The following is a 26,532-nucleotide window of genomic DNA, read 5'->3' on the forward strand; positions in this document are numbered from 1 at the left end:
AATACTCAAAAAACGATTTATAAAACAAAACAGTGATGTTTATTATATTTCTTAGAATCGATTTCGATGTCGCCACACAATGCTTTGTTTATGATGTCATACAGCACATGGAGCTGACGAAAATACAAACACACGAAACACATCAACTTATTGCCTGCTGTATCAAATCCATTAACACTGTTTACTGTTATTTAAAACAGCGCAAATTGGATATCAAATTTCAAATTCCATATTGAAAGATATATTTTGAGCGGGAAATTATAGATTGTTCAATACAAAAACCGAAAAAAAAAATCAACTTAACTGATTGACATTGATTTGATTTTTATTTGAACTCAATGCTTGAATATTTCACCTAAAATCTATAATACATAGTCTAGAATCTAAATTCTAGATACTAGAATCTTCGTATTGATATTATGAAGATTTAATGTGTATATTTAATTTGGATTGAAAAGTACGCGAGATTTCATAATCAGCCATACCAACCGAAAAATATAAATGTCATTAATGGTCACCGTGTGCAACGTAATAGAACAAACCATAAGTACCGATCACGAACCAGAAATCATTTTTACAGCTTGTTCCATCGCAAGAGTAGTGAGAAAAAATTATAAGAATTCATTTAATATCAAGACTTTAGTGAATCAGTGCCATTTTCAGGAATAAAGGTCCATATTTGTCATTTTTGGGCATCAACAACAATTCTCTGAAACATTCTGATGTGTCATCAAAAAATTATCCTTTTTCTTTCAAATAGAAATCAAATTAGAATTGAAAAGTCAAAGTAATCAATGTATTTCATTGTGAAAAAGTGTGTTAACCTAAAAACATAAGAATTAATTTGAATTGTTGCGTTTTTCGTCCACTTTTTCAGATAATCTTTTTATTTAGACTTGATCATTTAATCGGTAAATAAGTATTTAAAGGATTCTTTTTGGAAAAAGGTAAGTCATCATAACATGGGGGAGAATATGAACGGGTGCGTTGAAACAAATAATATATCGGCGACAAAAAATGCATGGACTTCAACAGCGTACAGCTACAATTCGATTTACGGTTTAGCTGAATCATTAGCAAACAATCAACAACCTCAAGAATATAATACATATCAAAATCACGTTCAAAAGTATGCTTTAAAACAATTGGCCAAACAGAATAACGGGTATATCGAAATTGGTAATGCTTGTCGAATTCCATCGCCACCGTCGCCGCCATCTTTGTCTAATATTGAGGCACCATCGCCACAGAGCTGGCATGGTAGTCAATCTTCGAATAATCAGAAACAGTTTGGTGGCGTTCAATTTAAATTGAATAAAAAACGATTAAATAGCAGTCTTTTGAACGAATTCGAACCCATCCATCAACAACAAGAGCAGCCCGGAAAGAGTCCAAAATCAAATAAAAAGATTAAGAAACAGCAAAATAAAAATAAACTAAATAAATCACCTCGTCAATCGCCACACAATTCGTCACAAAATGAATCAATGATGAACAGTTCAAATTTTCTTGATACAAGCATTTCTTGCAAAAATTTAACAAATTCTCATCAATTGACTCCCAATTCGCCAGCTTTGCCAAATTATTATTCCCCAAAATCACAAACACATTCCATTCGCGAAGCTTCCACCACATCTCTTGAAAAAAGAAATAGTCCCAGTCGAATTGTTGAAAAACCATGGCCCGATTGTTTAAATCGATATATTCAACGATGCTACGCAAAGTGTCACACCGACGACGAAAAAGATGAAATTCAAATTTGTCTTAAAGATCGTATTACGCAAGTAAGAAATCGCGGTGATTTGTGGACTAAAGATTGGGACAATGAACCAACGCCAAGTACTTACAATGAAAGCACTTTTGCGACTCCTGTCAACGCAACCAAATCAAAGAGTTCAGGTCAATTGGCCAATTTTCCGGATAAATCGTCGTCGTCAACAAACACACCGAAAAAAGGAATTTCACCCAGTTTAGGTCTGCGGCTAGGTAATCGCGATAATCGGGGTACTAAAAGATATAGTCGTTCACGTTCACGGTCCCCACATAAATCATCGAGTCGAAAACGTCGTATGCGGTCGCGCAAAAGCAGCATCAGCAGCAGTAATAGTAGTGACAGCCGTGACAGTTCACCGAGCCCACGTCGCAAAAATCGTCGCACATCAAGTTCATCGTCCAATTCGGATGATTATAAGAGTTTCTCGAAATCGAGTTACAAAAAATTGGGAAAGCCAAAGAATAAGAAAAAGAATAAAAGTAAAAAAGACACTCACAAAAACTACACACCAAAATCGAGTGGTGATATTGTTTTTGATTCTGAACGATTGCAACAACGAGCCGCACGATTTACGGAGAAGAAGACAGTACCAACATCAAGTACATCGATTGTAAGCCACACTCAAAAGAAGCATATGCCCATGCATAGTCGATCATATGATGATAATTCAGATCATAGTTTTGATTTGATCGATTTTCATATTGTTGGCACGTGCCAAGACATCGAGAAGTCATTTTTACGACTCACAAAAGCACCAGAAGCGCACGAAATTCGGCCGGAAAAGGTGCTTGTTTTATCATTGGCCAACGCTAAATCTAAATGGATCGAAAAACATGATTATTACTATGCATGCGATCAACTTAAATCCATCCGACAAGATCTAACTGTAAGTACCGATTGATACAAACGGCCACACAAGAATTTTGATTCTGTCTGGAAATCTTGAACGTATACGTTTTTCTCGTTCTTTTAAAATAGGTTCAAGGTATTCGAAATGAATTCACAATTCAAGTGTATGAAACACACGCACGCATTGCCATGGAAAAAGGTGATCACGAAGAATTCAATCAGTGTCAAACACAATTGAAAATGTTGTACGCTGATCTTGGGGGAAACAATCGTCTTGAATTCATAGCTTATCGTATTTTGTACTATATTTTCACGAAAAATACTTTGGGTAAGTGGAGTTCAAATCTAGACTACTGTTATAACAACTCCAATTTCATTTTAACAAATATTACCAAAAACTCTCTCAATCACACAGATTTAACGACAATTCTTAAATCCTTGACGAATAGTGAAAAGGACGATGAGTGTATCGCACATGCATTGAAATTGCGTTCAGCATGGTCTTTGGGAAATTTTGTGAAATTTTTCAATTTATACAAAACGGCACCAAAAAATGCACGGCATTTGATAAATTGGTTCATTGACAGAGAACGCAAAATCGCCCTAAAAAATATCATCAAAACGTATGTAACATTTAGTCAGAACAGGTGGTGACTCTTTAAGTTCTTTTAATTCTCATCTGCACACATATTTCACAGACCATCTTTTGTCATTTTCGTAATCCAATAAATTTTTTTCTTTCGGAATTCCATAGCTATCGCCCAAATTATCCGGTCGAATTGGTTGCAAAAGTGCTAGCGTTTGAATCGTGTGAAAAATGTGTTGAGTGGATGACGCCGTTTAACGTGGCAATTACCGATAACACAACAATTGATTGCAAAACAAGTGCCTCAGTAGCAATTCCTCTAATTGTCTGAACATCTTCGAATCCCAGAACTATCAAAATAAGTTTCATCGAAACACAAATACTCATTTCCTGTGATGTAACTCAAATTGCATCTGGACCAATCATAACAATCCTAATAGAAACAAATTTAACTGATCGACAATTTCGTGTTAATGACTATGAATCAGTTTATTTTTTTTATTCAATGAACTCTATACCGTATTTTTATGAGCTGATAATTTAACAAAGTAATTCTTTTGGTATATTGCCTTCCTTAACAAACAAAGTTTTTAATGGAGAATTAAAAAAAATGCAAATTTGCTTACAAAATCAGATAAAGACATGAATAAAACATCATTTCGCGATGTTTATTTTTTCTTTAGTATCGCATACTCGCCGCTTTAAATATATCGTGTTAAATTTTGAGTTTGTGTTACTTTAACAATTTGAAAAATCAAAATAACTAATTGTTGGACGATAAATTTGGAGGAGAGCTAAACTATATCGTATTGATACCGACCGAAAATGAGATGAGAAATGGAGCGATTGATACACAACAGGAGATGAGATTAATACAATAATATCGTCGACCAATTGTATTTCTGTTAAGCATTGCACTGACTTGGCACTTGTTCGCTTTTGATGAAATGACAAATGTAGAACGCTTCATTGGCTGTGCATGGGCATTGGATGTGCTTCTGTTTACGAGACATTTTATACTGTGAGATAATGCTGATTTACCCAAACTATGTGTTCGTCTGACTACAATTAATGGGGACATTTTTTGCATCCAAATCAAAATCAACATTCAATTCATCGCAAACAAATATGAAATCTTACTCAAAATCAAATGAAAATTTAAAAACAAAACATCATTTGCCAAACAAACCACCATCACTTCAAACCATGCCTAAAATTATGTGCTACATAAACACAATACAACAACAATCGGAACTCTGAAATAATACCATCAGTCTGTGAATATACAATGAACTTTATCAACGGAAAGGTGTTTGTGAATTCACATAAATTGCCAAACAAAGGATATACATTCATATTTTAACAGATTCAATTCATACAACTCGAAAAACTCTTATTGGCCACTAAATAAAAGAGCTACAAGTTAAAATTAGAGAATTTGGATTTATAAAAATGATTTATTTGATAAAATTAATTCCCATTTACTTGTACGAGCCAATTTTTTCTCTCATTTTAATAAAAATAAACTACACGTACATGTATATTCTAAATAAAACTTGATTTACAGGTTGCTACAGGAAACGGATAATCATACAATTTGTACGGAAAACACACAAGCATCAATTCTGAGATGTACTTCATAAACATTGGGCGAATAATTGTTTTCTTAATTTAAACATCAGCATTTTGTTTGCGTGTTGTTTAATCATTCCTTCAATTATAAAACCAACAATTCTTTTGAAGAACCACATTTTTCCTCCATATAATCGTAATAGTTTGCATTATTTACTGCAGTAAACTTATTTGGAGTTTTTTTTTTATTTCGGATATTATTAAATATGTCAACTTTCCTACCGTATTGACATTTTTGTTTAAGTTAAAGGATCAATAGAGACTAATTAAACAAGGAAAATACTCTTTTTCAAAATAAATGCTTTTTAATGAAACATCTTTTATTGCCTTTTATAAAAAAAATCGAGAAAACATTTGTACTTTTTTTATCATCAAAAACTTAAATAAATTGAAAATGTTGAGTAATATTTTGATGTGAATTTCATTGTCACTTGTCAACTTCCGCTTCGTTGATTTCATCATCTTTAGTAGTTTCGTTTCCAGCCAAAGACGAAGAAGATTGGTCAGGTAACTGTTGACTTCCGAAGCTTTGAGTTGGGAAAATTGACTGGGATGGCATAAAATTATCAGATGTGGTACGCTGACTGGATGGCATTTGCTGTAATGGAAAGATAATTTTTAATCTTTCGTTTTCAACGTTTGAATAATTTGTTTGAAAGGTGAGTTGCTTAGCACGCCCAAAATTCTGAACATGACAGAATAATTTTGCTTGAATGCAATTCTTAAGAACGCAATATCTATGTTTTGATCAGCAAAACTTATTTACAAAGAAAACTTTTTCAAGAATACAAATGATTCGTACCTGTGATGCGGTTCCAATTGATGGTGGTGGTACATTTTCAATCGTTAAAGAATCAGTACAATCATCTACTTTATAAATTCCAGTAAGAAAGTCAGACAACTCGAACATATTCGATCGCAATGAGATGATAATGAATTGTGCATTTTTGGTACGATCTCTTATATAGTTGGCAACAATAGATACATTTTTGAAATCAAGAGCCGCATCGATTTCGTCCATGAAATACAATGGTGAGGGTTTATAGTAATGTAAAGCGAAAACCAGTGCAAGAGATGAAAGAGTTTTCTCTCCACCCGATAGATTTGAAATGTTTTTCCAGGACTTGCGATGTGGACGCACACTGAACGATATACCTTCGCTGAAAGGATCCATTGAATCAACCAATTCCAACTCGGCATTGCCGCCTTGCGTAATCATTGCATACATTTCCTTCAATTTATGTGTTATAATGTTGAAGCCATTCATGAATTCATTGTAACGACGCTTTTTGATATCCTCAAACAATTTCCGCATTTCATTTCGTTTGGCGGTTATGTCTTCCAATACTTTTATGCGATCCATATAAACATCAAGTTTCTTCTGATATTCATCAATTACATTTAAATTTGGTGTCTTTGCCTTCAGTTCGCCCTCAAACACTTCAATACGGTACTGAATTTCGTCGATTGCATATGTGGCCAATTCTTCATCGGAATACGTTTTTAGTGGCTGTGGTGCATCTTCATTTGGTATATTGTGTAATTTGAGTGGCTCCAATTTCTTTTTGTAGTACGGTATGCTTGCTTTCAAATCACGTACCAGTTTTTCAATCTTTTGAAGTGTTTGTTCGAGTTCAACGCGTTGCAATTTGGCGTCCGATTCTTGTTTCTGCAATGCGATGACTTCCTTTTTCGTATCACTCGAACCATTTTGTGTTTGTGAGATTTCCTTAATTATCTCCTGTAAGCGTTTCTGAATTTCAGATGCATCCTTTTCAGCTTGAGCTCGTTCATCGTTCATTCGCAACAAATCACTTTGCGCAGTTGCTATATCTTCTTTCATTGTGGCTATGTTTTCTTCTGCTTTTTTTACATTTCGTTCAGATGCAGCGATTTCAACCTTCAATTTGGTCGCTTGATTCGATAGTTTTTTTATTTGTTTTTCTATATTTTGAATGGATTTTTCAACCGAACCAATTTGATCTTCGTTGATAATTTTAACTTCTTGGTTCACTGCATCAACTTGATCCTGGAGCTGCTTTGTATCGGCAGAACATTTGTCAAATGTTTTCTTGCGATTGTCAATTTCACGATTTAGTTCGGCCACTTTCTTCGGATCAGAACGCGATTCTTCCATGATTTGTCGCTGATCTTCCAGCTGTATCTCAAGTCCTGGAATTTGTTGTGCATAGGTCGCTATATCTGTCTTGAATCGTTTCAAATTGGCCTCCTCTCTTGGTAGCCTTGCTTTTAATTGGGCCAATGTTTTTCCTTTTTCACCTTGGATTTGCTGTGCATGGTTAATTTCGTCTTGGATTTTTTGTGCTTTTGCACGGATTTCATCCAGACCTTCAGTGGTAGTATTGCCACCAATTGATGTGTTATGTGATACAGATGTTTTGGTTTTCACTTGTTCGCCCATTTTTCCACGAAATTGTGTACGACCACCACCACTCATTGTGCCGGACGTTTCAATTACATCGCCTTTTAATGTTACAACACGATATCGCTTGGCACCGTATGCGATTCTTGTTGCTTGATCCATGTCATTTGCAACAAGCGTATCTCTCAAGGCAAAGTAGAAAGCTGCGACCAATCTTTCATCTTCAATACGAACCAAATCATATAAGCGAGACGCATTTTCAGGTCTGTGCAAAAAAGCATAAAAAGTTACATGAAATGATTGGTTTAAAATCTAAAATTTAAAGAAACGTACGTTTGAATTGGACCGGCATATTCAGCATAATGTTCAATCTTCTCCAAAGCGATGAATGTTGCACGTCCCACGTCATCTCGTTTCAAACTGTTTATGCACTGTTCGGCTGTTTCCACTGTGTCGACAACAATGTTATCAAGACGTCCACAGCATGTTGATATGGCAACATCATACTTCTTATCAATGCCACCCAAATCTCCCTACAATACATTCAGAGAATAGAGATCAGTTTTTGTTTCATTCGAATGACATTCAAAAGTTGGTGATATTTACCAGACGACCCAGAACACCTGGAATCTCCCCTTCAATTTTCTTGCGCATCAAATGTTCGAGGACCTTATTGTTAGATCGGGCTTGTCGCATCATATGTGACTTTTCTTCGATCTGCAAAAAAAAACATTCATAATACGAAAGGTTTTTATTCATTGTCGAACAACATAAAAAGATTTAAACAACCTACCACTGAACGCAGATTCGCCACTTCCGTTTGGAGTTGTTTTTCTTTTGTTTTATATACATGAATTTCTTGTTCACATTGAGCGATATCTTTTTTTATAGATGGTATAATTTTTTCAGCTTCCGCCAATTCTGTGCGACGTGTTTCCAATGTTTCCTTTGATTTTTCCAACGACGATTTATAGACTTCGAATTTTTTCTTTTCGGTAGACTCGGTTTGCTGAGCCAATTTCAGTTCATTTTCAATAACATCCAATTCCGATTTGGCTGCATCCTGTTTTATTTGGACTTTTGCAAGTTCAGCTTCTAATTTTTGTTTTTTCTCGGTCAATGGTTTTATCTTATCTTGAAGTTTCAACAAATTGCGCTGTAAGATTTCATTCGCTTCATCCTTTTCTTTCGTAAAACGTTCGACTTTTTTTTCACATTCGGTGATTTCTTTTTGGTTTTTAGTCGGAACGCGCTTCAATTCTTCAAGTTCAGCTTCTTTCTTTTTCAGCGTTGTTCCAATTTGTTTTCGACGTTTATTTGTTTCGTCCATCGATGACTGAATTTCATCGTATTTGCTGTCCGCATTTTTCTTCATTTGTTCATGTTCTTCCTTCTTCTTTATGATTCGCTCATAATTTCTATAAATAAAAAAAAATTGAGTGATTTTATGATATAATTTGTAATTTAAAAAAATATTTACGCCATCTCTTCTTTGATCTGTTGTTCTTTTTCCGTGCGTTCTTTGATGATAGCCTCATATTTTATGTCGTGATCTTTCAAATTCTGTGTTTTCTCCTCCAACTCGGCGGTGCATCGTTCAAGACTTTCTTTCGTCTTATATCTATGTGTGTTAATGAAAATCAAACAAAATTAATGTATGTTTATCGTACACATAAAATATACATGTCTGTACGTACATATGCAACTGTGTTTCTTTATTTTTTGTTCGGGTGAGATCGTTTTCCAATTTCAAATATGCAACAGCCTCTTCCATGGGCGCCTTCAAATCGTTCAGCTCACGTTCGGCCATTTTGCAACGATTATGCTTCTCTGTACGTTCTTCGCTCAATATTTCAACATGAGCATGGATTTTTTCCAATGGCTCCTTGTACCGTGTCGTACCGATTATGTCTTCTAAATACTCCAAGTGACCACATTCGTTTTCGTTCTGGGCCTTTGGTTTCATCATAGCAATGGACTCAACTTCACCCTGATTTTCAAATAATCAATTTATTATATTTACCAAACCTAAACATAGTAATCATTTTCTTACTTGCAAGATCAAAAACCGATTGTGATCCAAATCAACATTGTGCTTTTTAAGCAAGGCTGCTACCTCTTTGAAATGTACACGTCTACCATCGATTGTATAGTATGATGAATTATTGCGATGTGCTTCACGTGCGATAATAAATTCGCTGCCTTCGATAATTCGATAGGATCCATCGGTGTTGTCTTCGATCTGTGCAAAATGAATGGCTACACGACAACTATCAGCGTCCGGACATTTTTTCGAATGATGTATCATCAGCGAGAGCTTTTTGCATCGGATTTTATTCGATCGGTAGCCAAATACAAACAACATGGAATCAATAACATTTGACTTTCCACTTCCATTTGGTCCAATAATGGCATGAAAACGCTGTTGATTAGTAATTGAATGGTTTCAGATTTGAAAAGTATTTTGGCGAGAAATCTTAAGAATAATTACGTGACAGAATGGACCCAACGGGACCTCTCCAGCATAGCTTTTGAAATTTGTGTTCATAATCTGGGTGATAATAAGCCGCGCACCTTGTGATTCACTTGAACAGTAAGGTTTGATTGGTGGCGGTATGTAAATGTCACCCACACGATAGCCACCTGGAATACATTTCAAAATGAAAATACTTTTTAATAAAAGATTTCGTTTTTTTGTATCTACAGATATTTTGCAAATAGGACCTAATCAGTGCATCTTTCAACTCGCACGCTGTGTATGCTAAACATAACAGTAATGTTATTGCGTGAAACATTTTAGCAAACACAGGGTTCGAGTTGAGAGATGCGTTAAATAGACGCTATCTATCTGTCAATTACTTTTTTCAGATTTTGGTTCTTTATTACCTTCTTCATCTTCATATAAGGAAGCAGGATCGAAATCTTCATCCATTGGAATTTCATCGTTTGTATTTGGAGCAGATTCACTTGGCAATGCTACAGTTGGTGCACTACCATCAGCACCACTACCACTTTTTCGCATTTTTTTTGGTGATGGCCTCATTTTTCACTTGTTCAAATCTTTGATCAATTTTTCATGAATATTTTTTCTTTCAATTGGATTCGATTTCAACAGAAATGTTATTATTTTATTTATCGCAGTTTTCCCGCTAATATACGTATTCGGTTAAAAAAAATAATCAATTCCTTTCAACACACTAATCGAATTTCAAAATTATTAAACAAATTTTATTAGATGTGAAGCCGTCTTTCATCATATGTACTGCGCCAAAAAGTTGTTTATGTCAAACACCCAAATACATGGTAAATACACGAACGTGAAATTTGCAAGCGTTCGTGTAAATGTCGTTGGATTTCAAAAAACATTCGTAGCTTTAAGCGCCATCTACATAATTTATGTACGTAGTTTTTTTTGGCCCGATGCAAAATTCATAAAACGCCTTTTTATTGAAATATTAGTAAATAATAAAAAAAAGAAAGAAATCATTTTATATATTTGTGGTATTATTTATTTTAAAATTGCATATATTTTTCGTGAAATATTGAAACAAAAGAAAAGTCTGGAATGAAGTTCATTCTACCAAATATATTTTTTTCTAACTCATAACCGTCAATTTTTATATTGGCATTTTAAATGTCAAGCTCTTTCGAAGAATTCAAAAATGCAGCTTGTTTTAATATTACCCCACGAAAGTGAGAAATTTAATTTAAAATGACATAAAACAAAGAAGAAATAAATGAATGACCGAGAATGAAAGTGGGACTTCTCTTCAGAACATAGAAATGTGTAACAAATCTTAAAGATTTTATTGAATTGTAGTACCAACGCAAATTTTTTCGAAATGAAACACGACGTTGTGTTTTACATTTTGGTTTCGTCACTCGCTCTTCACCTCGGAAGATGTTTTTTATTTGATTCTCAAATACTATTCAACTTTGTGTATCACCTGGTGAAATCAGAATGAAAAAAAATCACGGTCTGAAACTTTTTCACTTTGGGAGTGCTCTATACCGAGTCTCCGAGAGTTTCATATCAACTTGCTATGTGATACCTCTTGAATAACCTTATATGTTGACATTTGATTTACATTCCAGTTCATGTTAAAGATTTTTTCTCAACTTTTCTGAAGGTATCTTTGTTTCTCGACGGTTCCTATATTGTCATCTCATAAAAATCGTAAAAATTAGTCTTTTTTAACTCGTAACATCAAAATCAATTTTTTTATTGGTAGCATCGTAAAAATGTTATTATGTTGTTATGGTTAGCTCTGATGTGAAAAATTTCAAAAAAAAATAGAACAGAAAAACATCAAGAAATTATTAAATAAATGGCTACATTTTTATTGTCTACAAAAAAAACTTTTTCTTCACTGTGACCAAAATAAAAAAAAATGGAATACAAAAGACAAACAAAATTTAAATTATTTAAATGGTCTTAATCTAGGTCTTAATTAGAATACAATATTGATTGTATGAAAAGATGTCAAAGAATGGTTACTAAATGGAATAATGCTGTTCTGTTTTTTAGTTTAATGTTACCACCGAGTCAAAATGCTCAAAATTGTATAGAACTTTTGTACCATCAACTCGAACAATTTGTTTGGTTTCGGCATTAGCGAAATTGTCATCGATATTTATGATGTATACACCGTGTTTGCCACAGGTCGTTCCGAATTTCGAATGTTTCATTTCAATAAATGTCTGGACTGCTTGCTTTTCATCTTCATCCGTTTCGTCGAATGTTTTCGAGATGTGCATCAATTGTAGTCCATCTGCGCTAAAGATATATAGAATGGGAGCTCGGTATGCAAATGCTTGTGGAGCATTTTTCAACCAATTTATTTCTGTTGGACGCGTGCGACAGCCAAATTCATTGACAAAAATACCAAAATCTTTGAAACACATCAAATACTCTTGCGTATTGATGGCAAATGTGCTCAATGGTCTTGAGCTAAGAGTGTGCACCAAACTGGTATCACTCAAATCAATGAATTCTTCTGAGATCAGCGTATTCAAATCGATTTCGAAAAATTTGTCCGAGCTTACGATTGCTGTAAATGGTGTGTAGTAAATCGATTGTACGGGTGAAGCTGTATCTAGTGCTCGGATCGCTTTAAAATGCTTAATTTCAATATCATATCGTAGGATGACGATTTGTGTAGATGTAGCAGCAATTGCGATGGGCTCCGAAATTTCTTGATCACGATCTGTGTTATCAAATATCTTAGCGAAACGCCACAAGTCAGAAGTTGGAGTGTTTTCCATCACAAATGGTAGGTTTAATTCAACGTATTCCATTCCAGTGTTCAAACAAACGGATGCATTTGCACGCGTCTGAAGATGTCTCAAATCGCACTGTAATAATTTTTTTCCATTTTCGCTGATCAAAATCGATTTTGAAAAATCAGTAACAATGGCCATATTGATAATATTGTCTATGTTAGCGATGTGAATCAGTTTCTTATTGGTGATATTGTATGCCTTCAAACCGGAAGTACAACCTGTAATTGAAACATAATAAACCATTATTAAATTACAATTTTCAACAATTTTCAAATTAAAACGTACCCAAAAGTAAAACATTGTTATCGATTTCATGTATGCATAAAATTTCCAGGGCTGGACTCATGTCTGATTCTTTCAAAATGACATCATTCATGTATCGGGGCTTTTGTGGAACGTCCAATAAAGATATATCATCGTCATTCGAAGGTCCGTCACTTACTTCTGGCTGACTGTTGCATTTCATGTTGCTGCCACGACAGTATTGATGAACGGAAGCATTACACTTTTTACATTGATATACTGTATCGCTTACAAAGTGCTTCTTGCAAACAAGGCACGCCTCTGACATATCAACAGTATTCGAATACGAAGTACGTTCAAAGAGATGCGTACCTGAGTTCATATTCTCTGGTGAAGATATTTTCGTTTTAATTTTAGCCACCTCTTTGGAACTATTTGAAGAGTTAACCGTCGATTTGATAGGATTTTTATCCTTTTTCTTCGATGCCCGATCATTAATCGTATTTGATTTCGTTGTTTTTATGCTGTGTGATTTATGGCAAGCGTTCGATTTATCAACTTCAACATCTTTTTGAGCATGACTTACGATTGGCGGTATATTTTCTTTCTTCGATGAATTACTGGCACCGAACAGCACCTCGGCCAAAGTTTTTTTCTTTTTTTGTGTCAATTCATCCACACGTTTTTGCAAATAATCGATAAGTTTTTTGTATTGTGCTTGTGTTGCTTCCGACTTGATTTCACGCTGTGTTTGATACTTGTTCAATTCAGACATTGTTCCATTTAATTGTTCAAGTTCCATTCTCAAATCTGTATAATTTTCATTCAATGACGAATAGTCAAAGTGCAACTTTTGATAGTTCTCTTTGGATATGTAAAGTTCAGTGAGTAACTTTGAATTCTCCTCCTTTACTATAATGATTTCTCTATCAAGATTATGGTTTACACGCTGTAAACTTTGTATTTCTTCTTTCTGAACTTCGATTAATTCTTCAGATTTCATCAAATAGTCGGCCTTTTCTAGTAAATCTTGCTGCAATGTATCCACGTTTTGTTGACATTCGGTCAATGTATTTGTTAGTCTGGCCACCTCGGTTGTCATTTCCGACGATTTTTGTTTCATACTCGAATTTTGTGTTTTTTCCTCAGTCATGTCTTGTTGTAACTTCAATAATTTTGCATCTCGCTCACGAATATCGTCCCAAAGTTTATCAATCGAGACTGATTTTTCTTTATTTTGATCGAGCTGCGTGTTGTACATCTCTTCAAGTTCCACGAGCTGCATTTCCATGAGTGAACACACACTCTTCAAGGTTTCGTTATTTTTATTCAATGCTTCATAGTTTTGTTCACATTCAACTAATTTTTCCATCGTGTTCTCCAGTTTTTCCATTTCTTTACGTAGTTTTTGTGTTAGATGTTGATTTTCGGCCATCAGTGTGTTCTTTTGTTGCTCAAACAAAGACATTTTACTTTTGCATTCATCCAAATCAATTTCCAATTTATGGATTTTCGTATTTTGATTGACAATCAGAACTTTTTCTTTGTTTCGCTCTTTTTCAATATCTGTCCATCTACTGCGTTCAATTTGTAATTCATTTTTTCGTGCTGTCAAATCGTTTTGAAGTTCTGTAATGCGCTCTTCGCGATTTTGTGCAATGATTTTATTCTCGTGCACCTTTCGTGTGAGTTCGTCAGCATCGCTTTGTAATTTCTTCACTTCATGTTCCAATCGACGCTTTTCCCTTTTAATTGTGTCCAATTCTTTTTCGTTTTTCCAAAGTTGCAGATGTGCGGTTCGTGACGCTTGTTTCTCAATTGTAGCCTGTTCCTGCACTGTACACAATTTTTCTTCCAATTTTTCATTTTGACGTTCCAACATTACTTCAACACCGGAAAATCCGGTGTTGGTAACGCGTTCAATCGCTGCTTCTAGCCGTTTTACCGTCTCTTCGAGGCTGTTTGCTCGTAAACGTTGCTCATTTTCACTTTCTTTGGCAAGTTCCAAATCTTTTTTCAATTGAGCTTCGATTTCAGACGATATGCTTTCCAAACTACAATACAAACTGGCCGTGCCATCTGATTTGTGTGCCTGACTTGACAATTCTTCGATTTTGCTTTGTAAATCCATAATTGTGTGAGACAGTTTTAATTTTTCATCATGTAAACTACGATTCTCGTCAATTTCTTTGTTTAATTGACGATTTAGTTTTGAGTTCGTTTCATCAAGTTTATTTTTCTGATCTGAAATTAATTTAAAACGTTGATTATTTTCTTCAATCGTCGATTTAAGTGTTTGAATTTCATCATCAGCCATATTTTTGGCTTCGATTTGCGTTTGCAATCTGGATCGCAATTCACGCAATTGTCCTTCAAAATGGACATTGGATTCGCGATGTTTTCTGGCATGTGCATTAATTTCTGTGTCGCTTTGGTTTTTAGTTGACTTCAAACGATCCATCAAACGGTCAATAGTTTCTTGTAGATGAATACATTCGGCAGATTTCGACTCTAATTCTCTTCCGCAGACTTTTAGCTTTTCCTGAATAGCCAAAACTTCTGATTTTTTCTCGGATATTTGTTTTTCATAGTTTTGTTCCGATTGCTTTTTCGATCTTTCCCACTTTTGGTACGTTGAATTAAGCACATCGGCAATATTGGCGTCATTTTTTACTCGTTGCTCTTCTTCAATTTTCAATGAATTTTTGAGTGTTTTGATTTGAGTACGGCAATTGGCAATTTCAACCGTTTTTTCTTTGAGTTTCTCTTTCAAAGCATTCATTTCCTCTTTCGTAATGCCCAGAATTTTCTCTATCGACGTGGCTTGTGCACTCTTTTTCTGATATTCGGAGAGATTCTTTTGCAGTGAAGAAATATCCATCATTTGTGTATCAATGGTTTTCTGTAAACTTTTCAGCTGCGTTGTTAAGCGATTTACTTCTTGTGAACTTGAGTCGAAAGAAAAATTCGTTCCATCGTTTGCAATATCATCGCAAACGTAACTGAAACCAACAAAAGGCAGATCGAATCCAGAAAAATTATTATTCTTCACCGACGAAGACGTAGATGTGTCAAAAGTGTTATTACGTCTGGACTTTTTTAGGTCCTCTTCGAAATTCGAAGTATCATCTTCTCCATTCAGCGTCGGAATTATAGGCGGGACTTGTTGCCGCAAATTCGACCATTCAATGGACCGGAAAAATTTGTGTTTAATGATTTTCTTGTAGGTAAGACGATTATTTGCTCTTGTTACCAAATGATCAATCAAATCACGAAGATCATTTGAGATTTCAACATCAGATGGATAGTGTAGGATGGTGTTTGTACCATCAACATATGACAAAATCTGATTATATGTATCGTGAACGTTGTGGCTATGAAATGGCGTTTTTTCTGTCAGCATCTCATATGCAATAATTCCCATCGACCAAAAATCACATGTTTCCTAAGAAATTTAGATTTATCAGATGTATAGTCAAAACTCTACGATATTAGAAACTTACATTGTATGTTGTCTTCATCGGTCGTTTTGCGTGTATAGGCTGCAGTAGTTCAGGAGCTAACAAAAATGCATACAAAATGTGTAAAAATTAAGTAACTCAAACATACAACGTTTTAATAATTAATATTTATTATTTACCAATGTAGTCTGGTGTTCCGGCCGGTGTAAAACTAACTACATGTCCATCTTTTTCGATAGAAATGGCGCTTCCAAAGTCAGCCAATTTCAAATGACCAAACCGATCCAGCAGCACATTTCCAGGTTTAACATCACGATGAACAAAACCAAGTGTGTGCAAAGCATTCAGAGCCAATGTTATTTCAGCCAAATAAAACTGAATCACATCCTCAGGAAATGTATTATTTCGAATCATGAGACTGAACAAATCTCCGCCTAAATATATCGTAAAAAAGTAAATTAAATCGATGTATTTATGCAAAAAGGGTGTGTTTCTTTTTTTAATTAAAAAAAAAAGTAACTCACCAGGCAAGTATTCCATTACCAAGTACAAATGTGTGTTATCCTATAAATAAATATTTATCAATTCATTTCCGTCTTTCGCATCCGAATTTTGAACGAAAACAAACTTACTTGAAACGCATATTGTAATTTTGGTATCCAGTCAGAGCGACTTATGGCCATAATATTGCGTTCCTCTTTCGATTGTGCAAATGAACTTTTTGGGATTTTTTTAATAGCATAAACATCGCGTGTAATATTCTCAATGGCCAAATGCACCTCACCAAAAAACCCTTTGCCAATCAAATCTTTGATCTTGAAATCATTAATATTGACGCGCTGCTTCTTTGTTTCGCTAACGGCATTTTGATCTAATTAAATTCGGATTGTTGTTATGTAATTTGAATAAAAATAAAAAAATATTAAAAAAAAAAACGTTAAAATAACATACATTTCTTTGAAAATTCGGAAATATTTCGATCGTTTTTCTTAAGGGCGTCCTTATTACACTCATTGTATAGTACTTCAAATGCATCAAGCAAAATTTCACGATTCAGTGTATTGTTTGAATGAACATTGCAATTCAAATTATCCGAACGACCCACAATCAATTTATTCAAACGATGTGTTCGGGAACTTATTGAATTATTTGTCGTCATGTTTTCGTTTGACGGCGTCGTATGATGCTACCGAAATTATAAAATGCATACACAAACTTATACTAAATCAATTTGAGGTGAGCGTAGCAAAAAAGAAATCAATATGTTATCACACGAAATGATTTAAATGTTATGATTTTATATTATTTCAAATATTTTGAAATAATTTGTACTTAGAACGCACGAGAACGTTAAAAAGACGCACACATAATACAACGTATATTTGGCTTTGAAACCAAAGCCTTATGTGATGGTTGACGCATTCGATGTGTTGCCATTGCAAGTTTCGTAGTTATGTTTCAACTGACGTTCGACTGTCAATTACAAGCGATAATGTACTTAGCATTCTAAGTCTGAATATGTTTATGTATGAAGAAAAACAGAGCAAAAAGACGTATATGATTTTAAAGTAAAATTGAAAAATCAGTGGCAGTGCCCAGTTGCATGAATTTAATATTTAGACACAGGCTGAATTTTCGAAATATATACTACACCATTATCTACGCAATCGTTTAGTCATGCAATGTGACACGCTGGAAGAATGAACTAGCGTGATCGAGAATACTTTGAAATAAATCGCTAGAATTTTCATCAAATGTTTATAAAAGAAAAACACATATTTCTCAGCATTTTATCTATTTATTAAATGATTTTCTTCATGCGGGCATTATAAAATTCAAATATTTTGAAATCTTTTTTTTTTATTTTAAAATAAATTCATGCTTATTCACGTCAAAATGTCGATAGATCAACTTCAATTCCTTTTCGGGTGTTTCTAATCTTATTGAACTACGCCTATTTTTTTATATATATTTTTTTTTATCAGCATCTTAAACTAACTAAATGATGTCAAAATGTGTATATGCCAATAAAGTTCGTATATGGTATATGATGTCAAAGTAACAATTGAATAGAAATATTTCTGTTTCACCGATTAAAAGAAAAGAAAAAACAATTTCTAAAAAAATATCACCATTCTGTCCCTAATATTGTAAAGCTAATGGCATTTTCATGCAATAAGATTCTTTGGCCGTTTTAAAATTTAACTCGGCTTTCGTTGAGCACTTGAAATTTATCATCAAGTATGTAGGCTATTAAAATTCAGCACCACAATTGGTGCAACGTTTGCTCTTTAGTGCAAGACAGCATAGAATTCCAAGCGGAAAACAGAAAATCGCACAACAAATGCCAAGACAAGTATAATCATCTTCGAGAATACCAATCCGACAAGCTGGACATCCATTGATCACAATAATTTCGGTTGGTACAGCAATTGTCGCCTGGCCAAGAGTTCCATAGCTTGTATTTGTGGGTATTGTGGGCAAAGGTCGAATTGGTTTTGTTATTACCTCTGGTTGAACTTGTGGTAATGGTTGTATCGGATAATTTGGCATGTAACTGCCACTTGGTACAGCAATTGAACTCTGTACCATTCCTGACCCAACTAAAAGAACAACAAACAGTACAAATTAGTTGATGCATTGTGATGAGTCACACAATTGAAATATATAAATTGATTATTTGTTCAATTTATCTAATTCTCATTTAAATAATGCGAAAATTGTAAATATATGCTAACCTGGCGGTGCCGATGGTGTGATGGGCGAATTAATCGCTTCATTATACGATGGTGGTTGATCTTGATACATCCTGAATTATTAAATGTATATATATAAAGTTTTTTTCGTTCGATAAAAAAAAGGGAAACAATTGAATTCTCTACGTCGTCTTTGTGTTTATCAATAGTTCAAATAATTTGCAATGTTCGATTCAATGAGTAATCAGTTGAAATGTCAAAATAAAATACGGTCTCGTTCACACGAATGGTATACAAATTGGATTGTAAGTATATTATAATTTGGGTTGTTATTCAATTGACGGTTTTTGCGTTGTTTACTTAAATTTGCTTCGAAGTTCGATTTTTCGAAATAAAAATGAAATTAGAATGCATTTTGAATGTTAATTGATTTCCGCTTATGTTTTTTTTCACACAAATATGGTCAATATATCTGCTTAATTATTCGTAGTTAACGTACATAAAATGTGTCAGTTGTGTGTGTATGTGTGTGACTTCGAAAACGAGTCTGTTTTGACATATAAGTTTTGACGTGACAACTGCAGTAATCTACGAAAATTGTATATTCCAAATAGAAATTTTTCATTGAATATAAGTGACACATATGCGAAAAGCGATTGTCTTTTGGAGAAAATTTACCTAGTGCATGAAAACCGAATGTTACGGTGGTTTTGTTTACGCGATAAAGTCCACTCGAAATATCTCTCGTTTGTAATCAAGCATTTGAATATAAAGAGCAAGTAATAAAAATTTTGCATAAGAATTTACGTATTAAATTATTGTTGACTGTGATAACCTTAATACAGAACATTGTTTTCGTCATTCATTCGTTTATTTGTAACATAGAAGGTGCATTCAATAAAGAAGAAGAAGCAGTGAAAATACAACCAACATTGTGGTGTAGAATGAATGTATTAGCAAACACATAATCAATTGTGTGTGTCGCAATATTGTAACAAAAAAAAGTGAAATATTTGTGAAAAAAAATACATTTCAATTTTTACGATGTCGTAATTTAAATGGTTTTTTTTCTTGCAAAATCATTTGTGTAAGTGTTAATTTGTCTGAATGTAAAATGAAATGAACGAGAGAAATCACTTTGACAAGTCTGTATTAAGTTTTAGATACGTCACATTTAGGTGAACGTGTATCCAAAACATATACAGTGAGAGTCATTTGACATAAAAAATATCGATTTTTTTCATCGTCCAAACAAATTAGAATAATTTATTCCAAAATTGGCGAACATTGATACATATTTCATGTGGCAATAATAAAATGTTTGCTCATTTTTTTTCAGAGATAAAACATTTTTCGAATTACTAAAGAGAAACAAAATCTGAAAGAAGAAGAAAACAATGCAAAATAATAATACGACAAAAATGGCAAAAAAGACATTCATCGAACGTGCTCTCGAACAGATTTTAGCTGACAAAGATATATCTCGATCGCATCATTTGCAATTGAAAAAGGCTTGTGAGTCAGCACTCGGTACGTTTAAATCTTTAATAACCTACTTATCAGTTTTATAGACGCAGCGACATTTGATAAGGGCGTGTAATTTTTTGTTCTCTATTGAATTGAGGTGAATGAACAAGTGAACTCATCGTATTTTTTACGTCTGAATTTTTTTCAGGTGAAATAAAGCAATTGAAGGATGGTGGTCATATTGAATCGATCGATGGCCAATCAACGGCCTTGCCATTGCCCAAAAATGATTCAGCGAATGCTATAAATGCGGAAAAATATTTTCTACCATTTGAATTGGCGTGTCAAAGTAAAACGCCGCGTATTGTTGTCACCGCTCTTGATTGTTTGCAAAAACTAATCGCATATGGACATTTAACGGGAAACATTCCCGATTCATCAAGTCCCGGGCGATACCTTATCGATCGTATTGTATCGACCATATGTAATTGCTTTAGCGGACCACAAACGGACGATGGAGTTGAACTACAGATAATTAAAGCGCTTTTAACTGTTGTTACATCACAATATATCGAAGTTCATGAAGGAAACGTGCTTCAGGTATTTGGTCAATTCATAAATCCAGAACATAAATGTCGAAACAAATGTTGATTGTTTTTCTTTTTTTTTTCAGGCTGTGCGCACTTGCTATGACATTTATTTATCGAGTAAAAATTTAATCAATCAAACGACAGCACGCGCAACACTTACACAAATGTTAAATGTGATTTTCACGCGAATGGAAAATCAAGCATTTGAAACGAATTCAGAAACATCAGCGGACAATTCAACAATACAAATTCCCGTGAATGCTTCGCCAGTTGAATCGAATGCGAACGAAAAAGTGCTTAACGACGATACAAAAAGTAGCGAACAAATTCCGAGAAAAGATGTTGCCGCCACCGCCGTCAACGCCTCCGTCGATATTGAATCAGACGAACTTTACATTAGACACGTTCTAAATGAAATTATTGACGAAGCATGTCAAATCGTGGAAAATAAGTTACGGCCCAATGAGAATGTCGATGGTGCAAGAGAAATGGTCGCCGAACAATCATTCGATGATGCTCAAGTGACAAAGAATGACATTGAAACGGAAAATAAATTAGATGAACCAACAATATCAACGCTTGAACCAACCACACCAACAACGCCAAAAGCCACATCTGAGTCCATTCCACGCGTACCATCACAAGAAAGTGTTGAAATTCAAAGTGAAAATGATAATGTGGTAACGGCCAAATTTACTCATATTCTTCAAAAAGATGCATTCCTTGTGTTTCGTGCGCTGTGTAAACTCTCAATGAAACCATTGCCCGATGGATATATCGATGAAAAATCACACGAACTTCGTTCAAAAGTGCTATCATTGCATTTACTGTTGTCAATTTTACAAAATGCCGGACCAGTTTTTCGATCAAATGAAATGTTTATCATGGCAATCAAACAGTATTTATGCGTTGCACTATCGCAGAATGGTGTCAGTCCGGTAAAAGAAGTCTTTGAACTGTCATTATCCATTTTTGTGGCATTGCTGTCAAATTTTAAAGTGCATTTGAAAAAACAAATCGAAGTTTTTTTCAAAGAAATCTTTTTGAATATATTGGAGGCGAGCACATCATCATTTGAACACAAATGGATGGTAATTCAAGCACTAACTCGAATTTGTGGCGATGCTCAAAGTGTTGTTGATATTTATGTAAATTACGATTGTGATTTATCGGCGGCCAATTTGTTAGAGCGATTGGTAAATCATCTTTCAAAAATCGCTCAAGGTCGTCAAGCAATTGAAACTGGTATTCGACCGATAGAAGAGAAAGCGATGCGAGTTCGTGGACTGGAATGTCTTGTTTCGGTCTTAAAATGTATGGTGGAATGGAGTAAAGATCTGTACGTAAATCCAAACACACAAACAACATTACTTGAACCAGCAACCAAACCCTCGAATGCAAACAATTATGAAACGAACAGTGTCAATGAGAACGGTTCCACGCAATTGAAATCAACTACTTTGGGTGGATCAAGTCAAAGCCTTAATTCAATGGGCAGTTCAATCAATCGAGAAGTGTTAGACTTACCCGAAGAATTGGAAGAACGAAAACAACGTAAAGAAGTTATGGAAACCGGTATCGATATGTTTAATCGTAAGCCAAAAAAAGGGGTTCAATTTTTGCAAGGGCATAAATTAATCGGATCAACGGTAGAAGATGTGGCTAAATGGCTTTTAAAAGATGAACGTCTGGATAAAACATTAATCGGTGATTATTTAGGTGAAAATGATGATCATTGTAAACAAGTTATGTGTGCATACATCGATGAAATGAATTTTGCCGGTATGGATATTGTGCTTGCGTTGCGAACATTTCTCGAAGGATTTCGACTGCCGGGCGAAGCACAGAAAATTGATCGTCTTATGGAGAAATTTGCTAGTCGATATTGTGAATGTAATCCAAATTTAACATTGTTCTCGAGTGCTGACACCGTTTATGTGCTAGCATTTTCGGTAATCATGTTGACAACCGATTTGCATTCGCCGCAAGTAAAGAACAAAATGACAAAAGAACAATATATCAATTTGAATCGTGGCGTTAGCGATAGCAAAGATTTACCAGAAGAATATTTATCGCAAATTTATGATGAAATTGCTGGCCAAGAAATTAAAATGAAAAATACTGTAAATAAGCCGGGAAAACAATTTATAGCCAACGAAAAGAAGCGAAAACTTTTATGGAACTTGGAAATGGAAGCAATGTCAAGTACAGCAAAAAATCTAATGGAATCTGTATCGCATGTTAAATCACCATTTACATCGGCAAAACATCTCGAACATGTACGGCCAATGTTTAAAATGGCATGGACACCTTTTTTAGCGGCCTTTTCTGTCGGTTTACAGGACTGTGACGATCCTGAAATTGCAAGCCTTTGCTTAGATGGTAAGAACTGATTTTTAATTTATTTTCATTAGTACAATTTTAACTGGTATCTATCGTATTTTTGTTTTCTTTTCAAGGTATTCGATGTGCTATTCGTACCGCGTGCATATTTCATATGACACTCGAAAGAGACGCATATGTGCAAGCGTTAGCCAGATTTACATTGTTAACGGCAAATTCACCAATGACTGAAATGAAGGCGAAAAACATTGATACCATTAAAACGCTTATTATGGTTGCACACACCGATGGCAATTATTTGGGCAGCAGTTGGCTTGACATTGTCAAATGTATATCACAATTGGAATTGGCACAGATGATTGGCACAGGCGTTCGACCGCAATTTCTTTCCGGTCCAACACATCATCGTGACGCACTTGATCCGAGTGTTAAAGAGCACATTGGCGAAACAAGTTCACAAAGTGTTGTTGTAGCCGTCGATCGTATATTCACCGGATCGATTCGTCTGGATGGTGATGCAATCGTTGATTTTGTAAAGGCTTTATGCCAAGTGTCGCTGGATGAATTGAATAGTGTACAACCGAGAATGTTTTCATTACAAAAAATCGTCGAAATTTCATACTACAATATGGGACGTATTCGTTTGCAATGGTCGCGCATTTGGCAAGTACTCGGTGATCACTTTAATACGGTTGGTTGTAATGCAAACGAAGAGATTGCATTCTTTGCGCTTGATTCATTGCGTCAATTGTCAATGAAATTCATTGAAAAAGGTGAATTTGCTAATTTCCGATTTCAAAAGGAATTTTTACGACCATTTGAACACATAATGAAAAAGAATAATTCGTCAGCAATTCGTGATATGGTTGTACGGTGTGTGGCACAAATGGTGAATAGTCAAGCGCCGAACATTCGATCCGGTTGGAAGAATATTTTCTGTGTTTTTTATTTGGCGGCTGGTGATCAAGACGAAAGCATTGTCGAAATGGCATTCCAAACAACGGGCAAAATTATAACCGATTTATACAAGCAACAATTTCACATAATGATCGATTCATTTCAAGATGCTGTGAAATGTTTGTCAGAATTTGCATGTAATTCGGCTCGATTTCCGGATACATCGATGGAAGCGATACGTTTGGTGCGAACCTGTGCATTTTGTGTATCCGAATCACCAAATCTATTTGCCGAACATGCCGGAATGGAGAATGATGTTTCGGTATCGGAAGAAGATCGAGTTTGGGTACGCGGATGGTTTCCAATGCTATTCAGTTTATCGTGTGTGGTGAATCGTTGTAAATTGGATGTACGTACACGTGGTTTGACGGTGCTGTTTGAAATTGTTAAAACACACGGTGAATCATTTAAACCGAATTGGTGGAAAGATCTATTTAACATTCTCTTCCGAATTTTTGACAATATGAAATTGCCAGAACATCAAACGGAAAAAGCCGAATGGATGACAACGACATGTAATCATGCATTGTATGCAATTATCGATGTGTTTACTCAATATTTTGATGTTCTTGGACCATTATTGCTGAGCAATCTATATACACAATTGCATTGGTGTGTTCAACAGAGTAACGAACAATTGGCACGATCGGGAACGAATTGTCTTGAGAATTTGGTGATTTCCAATGGATTGAAATTCACCGATGACACATGGGATAAAACGTGCCAATGTATGGTTGACATATTCAATTGTACGTTGCCAAAAGAGTTGCTTACGTGGAAACCAACAAGTGCCGATCACATGAATAACATCCGAAATCATTCAATCGAAAATGGTGACATTCGACATAATAATAATAGCCAACAACAAATTCAAGGCATTTTAAAACGAACAAATTCACAACATTCAGTCTATAGTTTAAATGCTGAAGATGTTAAATCTGATGTGTACCATTCACAAAATAGCGTATTTGCATCATTACTTATCAAATGTGTTGTTCAATTGGAATTAATTCAGACGATCGATAGTATTGTATTTTTCCCAACCACATCACGAAAAGAAGATGCCGAAACATTGGCACTGGCTACGGCTGATGTAACTGGCAACATGACATCCAGTCAAACCGAATGCCAACGCGAAGAACAAGGAATGTACAGCTATTTGAATACAAAACATCTATTTCAGCTGATTGAATGCTTGATGGAAAGTCATCGATTTGCGAAACGTTTCAATTCGGATCATGAACAACGTAATATTTTATGGCGTGCCGGTTTGAAGGGTTCGGTTAAACCGAATTTGTTGAAACAAGAAACAACATCGTTGGCATGCGTATTACGAATATTATTGAAAATGTACAATGACGAATCGAGATCGTGTGAATGGCCCGAAATAGAAAATCGCCTCATTGATGTGTGCAAAGAAGCCTTTGAGTATTTTATGTTATTGCAAAGTGAAGCGCATCGTGATGCCTGGACATCATTATTACTACTTGTTTTAACAAGAATCATTAAAATGCAAGACCAACGGGTAAGTTATCAACACATTTTTGCATCAATTTACGGCCATTAATTTGTAATGCAATTTCCCTCTCTCTCTCTCTCGTTTCAGTTTGCTGCGCATATATCTAGTTATTATTTATTGTTATGTGAAATTAATTGCTCTGATTTGAAACCAGAACTTAGAAGTGTCCTTAGACGTTTATTCCTACGAATCGGCCCAGTGTTCAATATAACAAGCACCACGGCTTAAATTAATTGATTTATAAAATGTTTGTTTACGTTTAAACTTATTCGTATTTTTTCCGTGTCTTTTTGAAATTGGGCAATTTAATGAACGATTAGGAAATATTGTATAGATACAAAGTATTCAATGCTGTGCAGACCGATCTACAATAATTTTGTTTGTTCAATGATCAAAGTGAATGAAATATTTCATACTATTATTTTGTGGGACAAGCGCCCTAATAAACGACTTGAGTCAAATAAGCAAAATAAAAACGTCGTGCTATGGCATATTTATTTGAAAAAACAAAACAAGCTGTGAACAATATGTTTGGAGATTCCAATGTTTCGTCCTATAGTTGAATGCATCTGTATAAAGTTTACTCAATATAAATTCGAACGTGTATATTATATTATTATCAAGATGAAAATAATGTCATGTTGAATCAGAAAGAGTTAAAATTCCATTAGAATAAACAAAAGAAATTTATACATTTTTAAAAAAAGAGAGTGGAGTGGACGCGAAAAAAAAAACATTTTAATGCATCA

At 34.7% G+C, this 26,532-nt stretch overlaps 4 protein-coding genes across 7 annotated transcripts; 2 read left to right on the top strand and 2 right to left on the bottom strand.

The window, feature by feature from the left end:
- Nucleotides 1-521: 521 nt before the first annotated feature.
- Nucleotides 522-3,672, top strand: LOC116341775 (leukocyte receptor cluster member 8 homolog). Of its 3 annotated transcripts, none has more exons than XM_031769064.1 (5): nt 522-600; nt 878-2,660; nt 2,753-2,951; nt 3,039-3,246; nt 3,378-3,672. In XM_031769064.1, the coding sequence occupies exons 2-5, from the start codon at nt 963-965 to the stop codon at nt 3,538-3,540; spliced, it is 2,268 nt and encodes a 755-aa protein (XP_031624924.1). In that variant the 5' UTR covers nt 522-600; nt 878-962; the 3' UTR covers nt 3,541-3,672. The 3 variants fall into 3 exon arrangements, with proteins under 3 accessions (XP_031624924.1, XP_031624923.1, XP_031624925.1); XM_031769063.1 differs by having other exon boundaries at nt 558-671; XM_031769065.1 differs by lacking the exon at nt 522-600 and adding an exon at nt 683-787.
- A 1,454-nt stretch (nt 3,673-5,126) lies between these two features.
- Nucleotides 5,127-17,574, bottom strand: LOC116341786. The gene is made up of 17 exons (XM_031769082.1): nt 17,163-17,574; nt 16,844-17,082; nt 16,736-16,775; nt 16,391-16,645; nt 16,254-16,309; nt 12,793-16,195; nt 11,764-12,725; nt 10,111-10,258; nt 9,716-9,867; nt 9,278-9,646; nt 8,922-9,214; nt 8,705-8,845; nt 8,018-8,642; nt 7,831-7,941; nt 7,558-7,757; nt 5,644-7,489; nt 5,127-5,439 (listed from the first exon to the last, which is right to left on the bottom strand). Exons 1-17 carry the CDS (start codon nt 17,368-17,370, stop codon nt 5,269-5,271), a joined length of 9,219 nt encoding a protein of 3,072 aa, XP_031624942.1. The 5' UTR covers nt 17,371-17,574; the 3' UTR covers nt 5,127-5,268.
- A 415-nt stretch (nt 17,575-17,989) lies between these two features.
- LOC116341646 (brain protein I3) lies at nt 17,990-19,151 on the bottom strand. The gene is made up of 2 exons (XM_031768826.1): nt 18,950-19,151; nt 17,990-18,814 (listed from the first exon to the last, which is right to left on the bottom strand). Exons 1-2 carry the CDS (start codon nt 19,017-19,019, stop codon nt 18,465-18,467), a joined length of 420 nt encoding a protein of 139 aa, XP_031624686.1. The 5' UTR covers nt 19,020-19,151; the 3' UTR covers nt 17,990-18,464.
- Nucleotides 19,152-19,506: 355 nt separating this feature from the next.
- On the top strand, nt 19,507-26,295 carry LOC116341579 (brefeldin A-inhibited guanine nucleotide-exchange protein 1). Of its 2 annotated transcripts, none has more exons than XM_031768727.1 (6): nt 19,507-19,686; nt 20,247-20,437; nt 20,583-20,974; nt 21,048-23,346; nt 23,424-25,789; nt 25,871-26,295. In XM_031768727.1, exons 2-6 carry the CDS (start codon nt 20,305-20,307, stop codon nt 26,009-26,011), a joined length of 5,331 nt encoding a protein of 1,776 aa, XP_031624587.1. In that variant the 5' UTR covers nt 19,507-19,686; nt 20,247-20,304; the 3' UTR covers nt 26,012-26,295. The 2 variants fall into 2 exon arrangements, with proteins under 2 accessions (XP_031624587.1, XP_031624586.1); XM_031768726.1 differs by lacking the exon at nt 19,507-19,686 and adding an exon at nt 19,980-19,994.
- Nucleotides 26,296-26,532: the final 237 nt, after the last annotated feature.

This window comes from Contarinia nasturtii, unplaced genomic scaffold (genome assembly GCF_009176525.2).
Source record: "Contarinia nasturtii isolate CC-2019 unplaced genomic scaffold, AAFC_CNas_1.1 Cnas_scaffold_745, whole genome shotgun sequence".
In the NCBI taxonomy this organism is placed as follows: Eukaryota; Metazoa; Arthropoda; class Insecta; order Diptera; family Cecidomyiidae; genus Contarinia; species Contarinia nasturtii.

What these genes read in the sequence shown, in the direction of transcription:
- LOC116341646 (XM_031768826.1), bottom strand. Translation starts at nt 19,019, where the DNA reads ATGTATCAAGATCAACCACCATCGTATAATGAAGCGATTAATTCGCCC. An exon ending in CACACCATCGGCACCGCCAG is followed by an intron (nt 18,815 to 18,949) that starts GTTAGCATATAT and finishes TTGTTCTTTTAG; the next exon opens with TTGGGTCAGGAATGGTACAG.
- LOC116341775 (XM_031769064.1), top strand. Translation starts at nt 963, where the DNA reads ATGGGGGAGAATATGAACGGGTGCGTTGAAACAAATAATATATCGGCG. An exon ending in CCATCCGACAAGATCTAACT is followed by an intron (nt 2,661 to 2,752) that starts GTAAGTACCGAT and finishes CTTTTAAAATAG; the next exon opens with GTTCAAGGTATTCGAAATGA. An exon ending in CTAAAAAATATCATCAAAAC is followed by an intron (nt 3,247 to 3,377) that starts GTATGTAACATT and finishes GGAATTCCATAG; the next exon opens with CTATCGCCCAAATTATCCGG.
- LOC116341786 (XM_031769082.1), bottom strand. Translation starts at nt 17,370, where the DNA reads ATGACGACAAATAATTCAATAAGTTCCCGAACACATCGTTTGAATAAA. An exon ending in CGGAACACCAGACTACATTG is followed by an intron (nt 16,310 to 16,390) that starts GTAAATAATAAA and finishes CATTTTTGTTAG; the next exon opens with CTCCTGAACTACTGCAGCCT. An exon ending in TTGAGCATTTTGACTCGGTG is followed by an intron (nt 10,259 to 11,763) that starts GTAACATTAAAC and finishes AAAATGAGGCCA; the next exon opens with TCACCAAAAAAAATGCGAAA.
- LOC116341579 (XM_031768727.1), top strand. Translation starts at nt 20,305, where the DNA reads ATGCAAAATAATAATACGACAAAAATGGCAAAAAAGACATTCATCGAA. An exon ending in ATGAAGGAAACGTGCTTCAG is followed by an intron (nt 20,975 to 21,047) that starts GTATTTGGTCAA and finishes TTTTTTTTTCAG; the next exon opens with GCTGTGCGCACTTGCTATGA. An exon ending in TTAAAATGCAAGACCAACGG is followed by an intron (nt 25,790 to 25,870) that starts GTAAGTTATCAA and finishes CTCTCGTTTCAG; the next exon opens with TTTGCTGCGCATATATCTAG.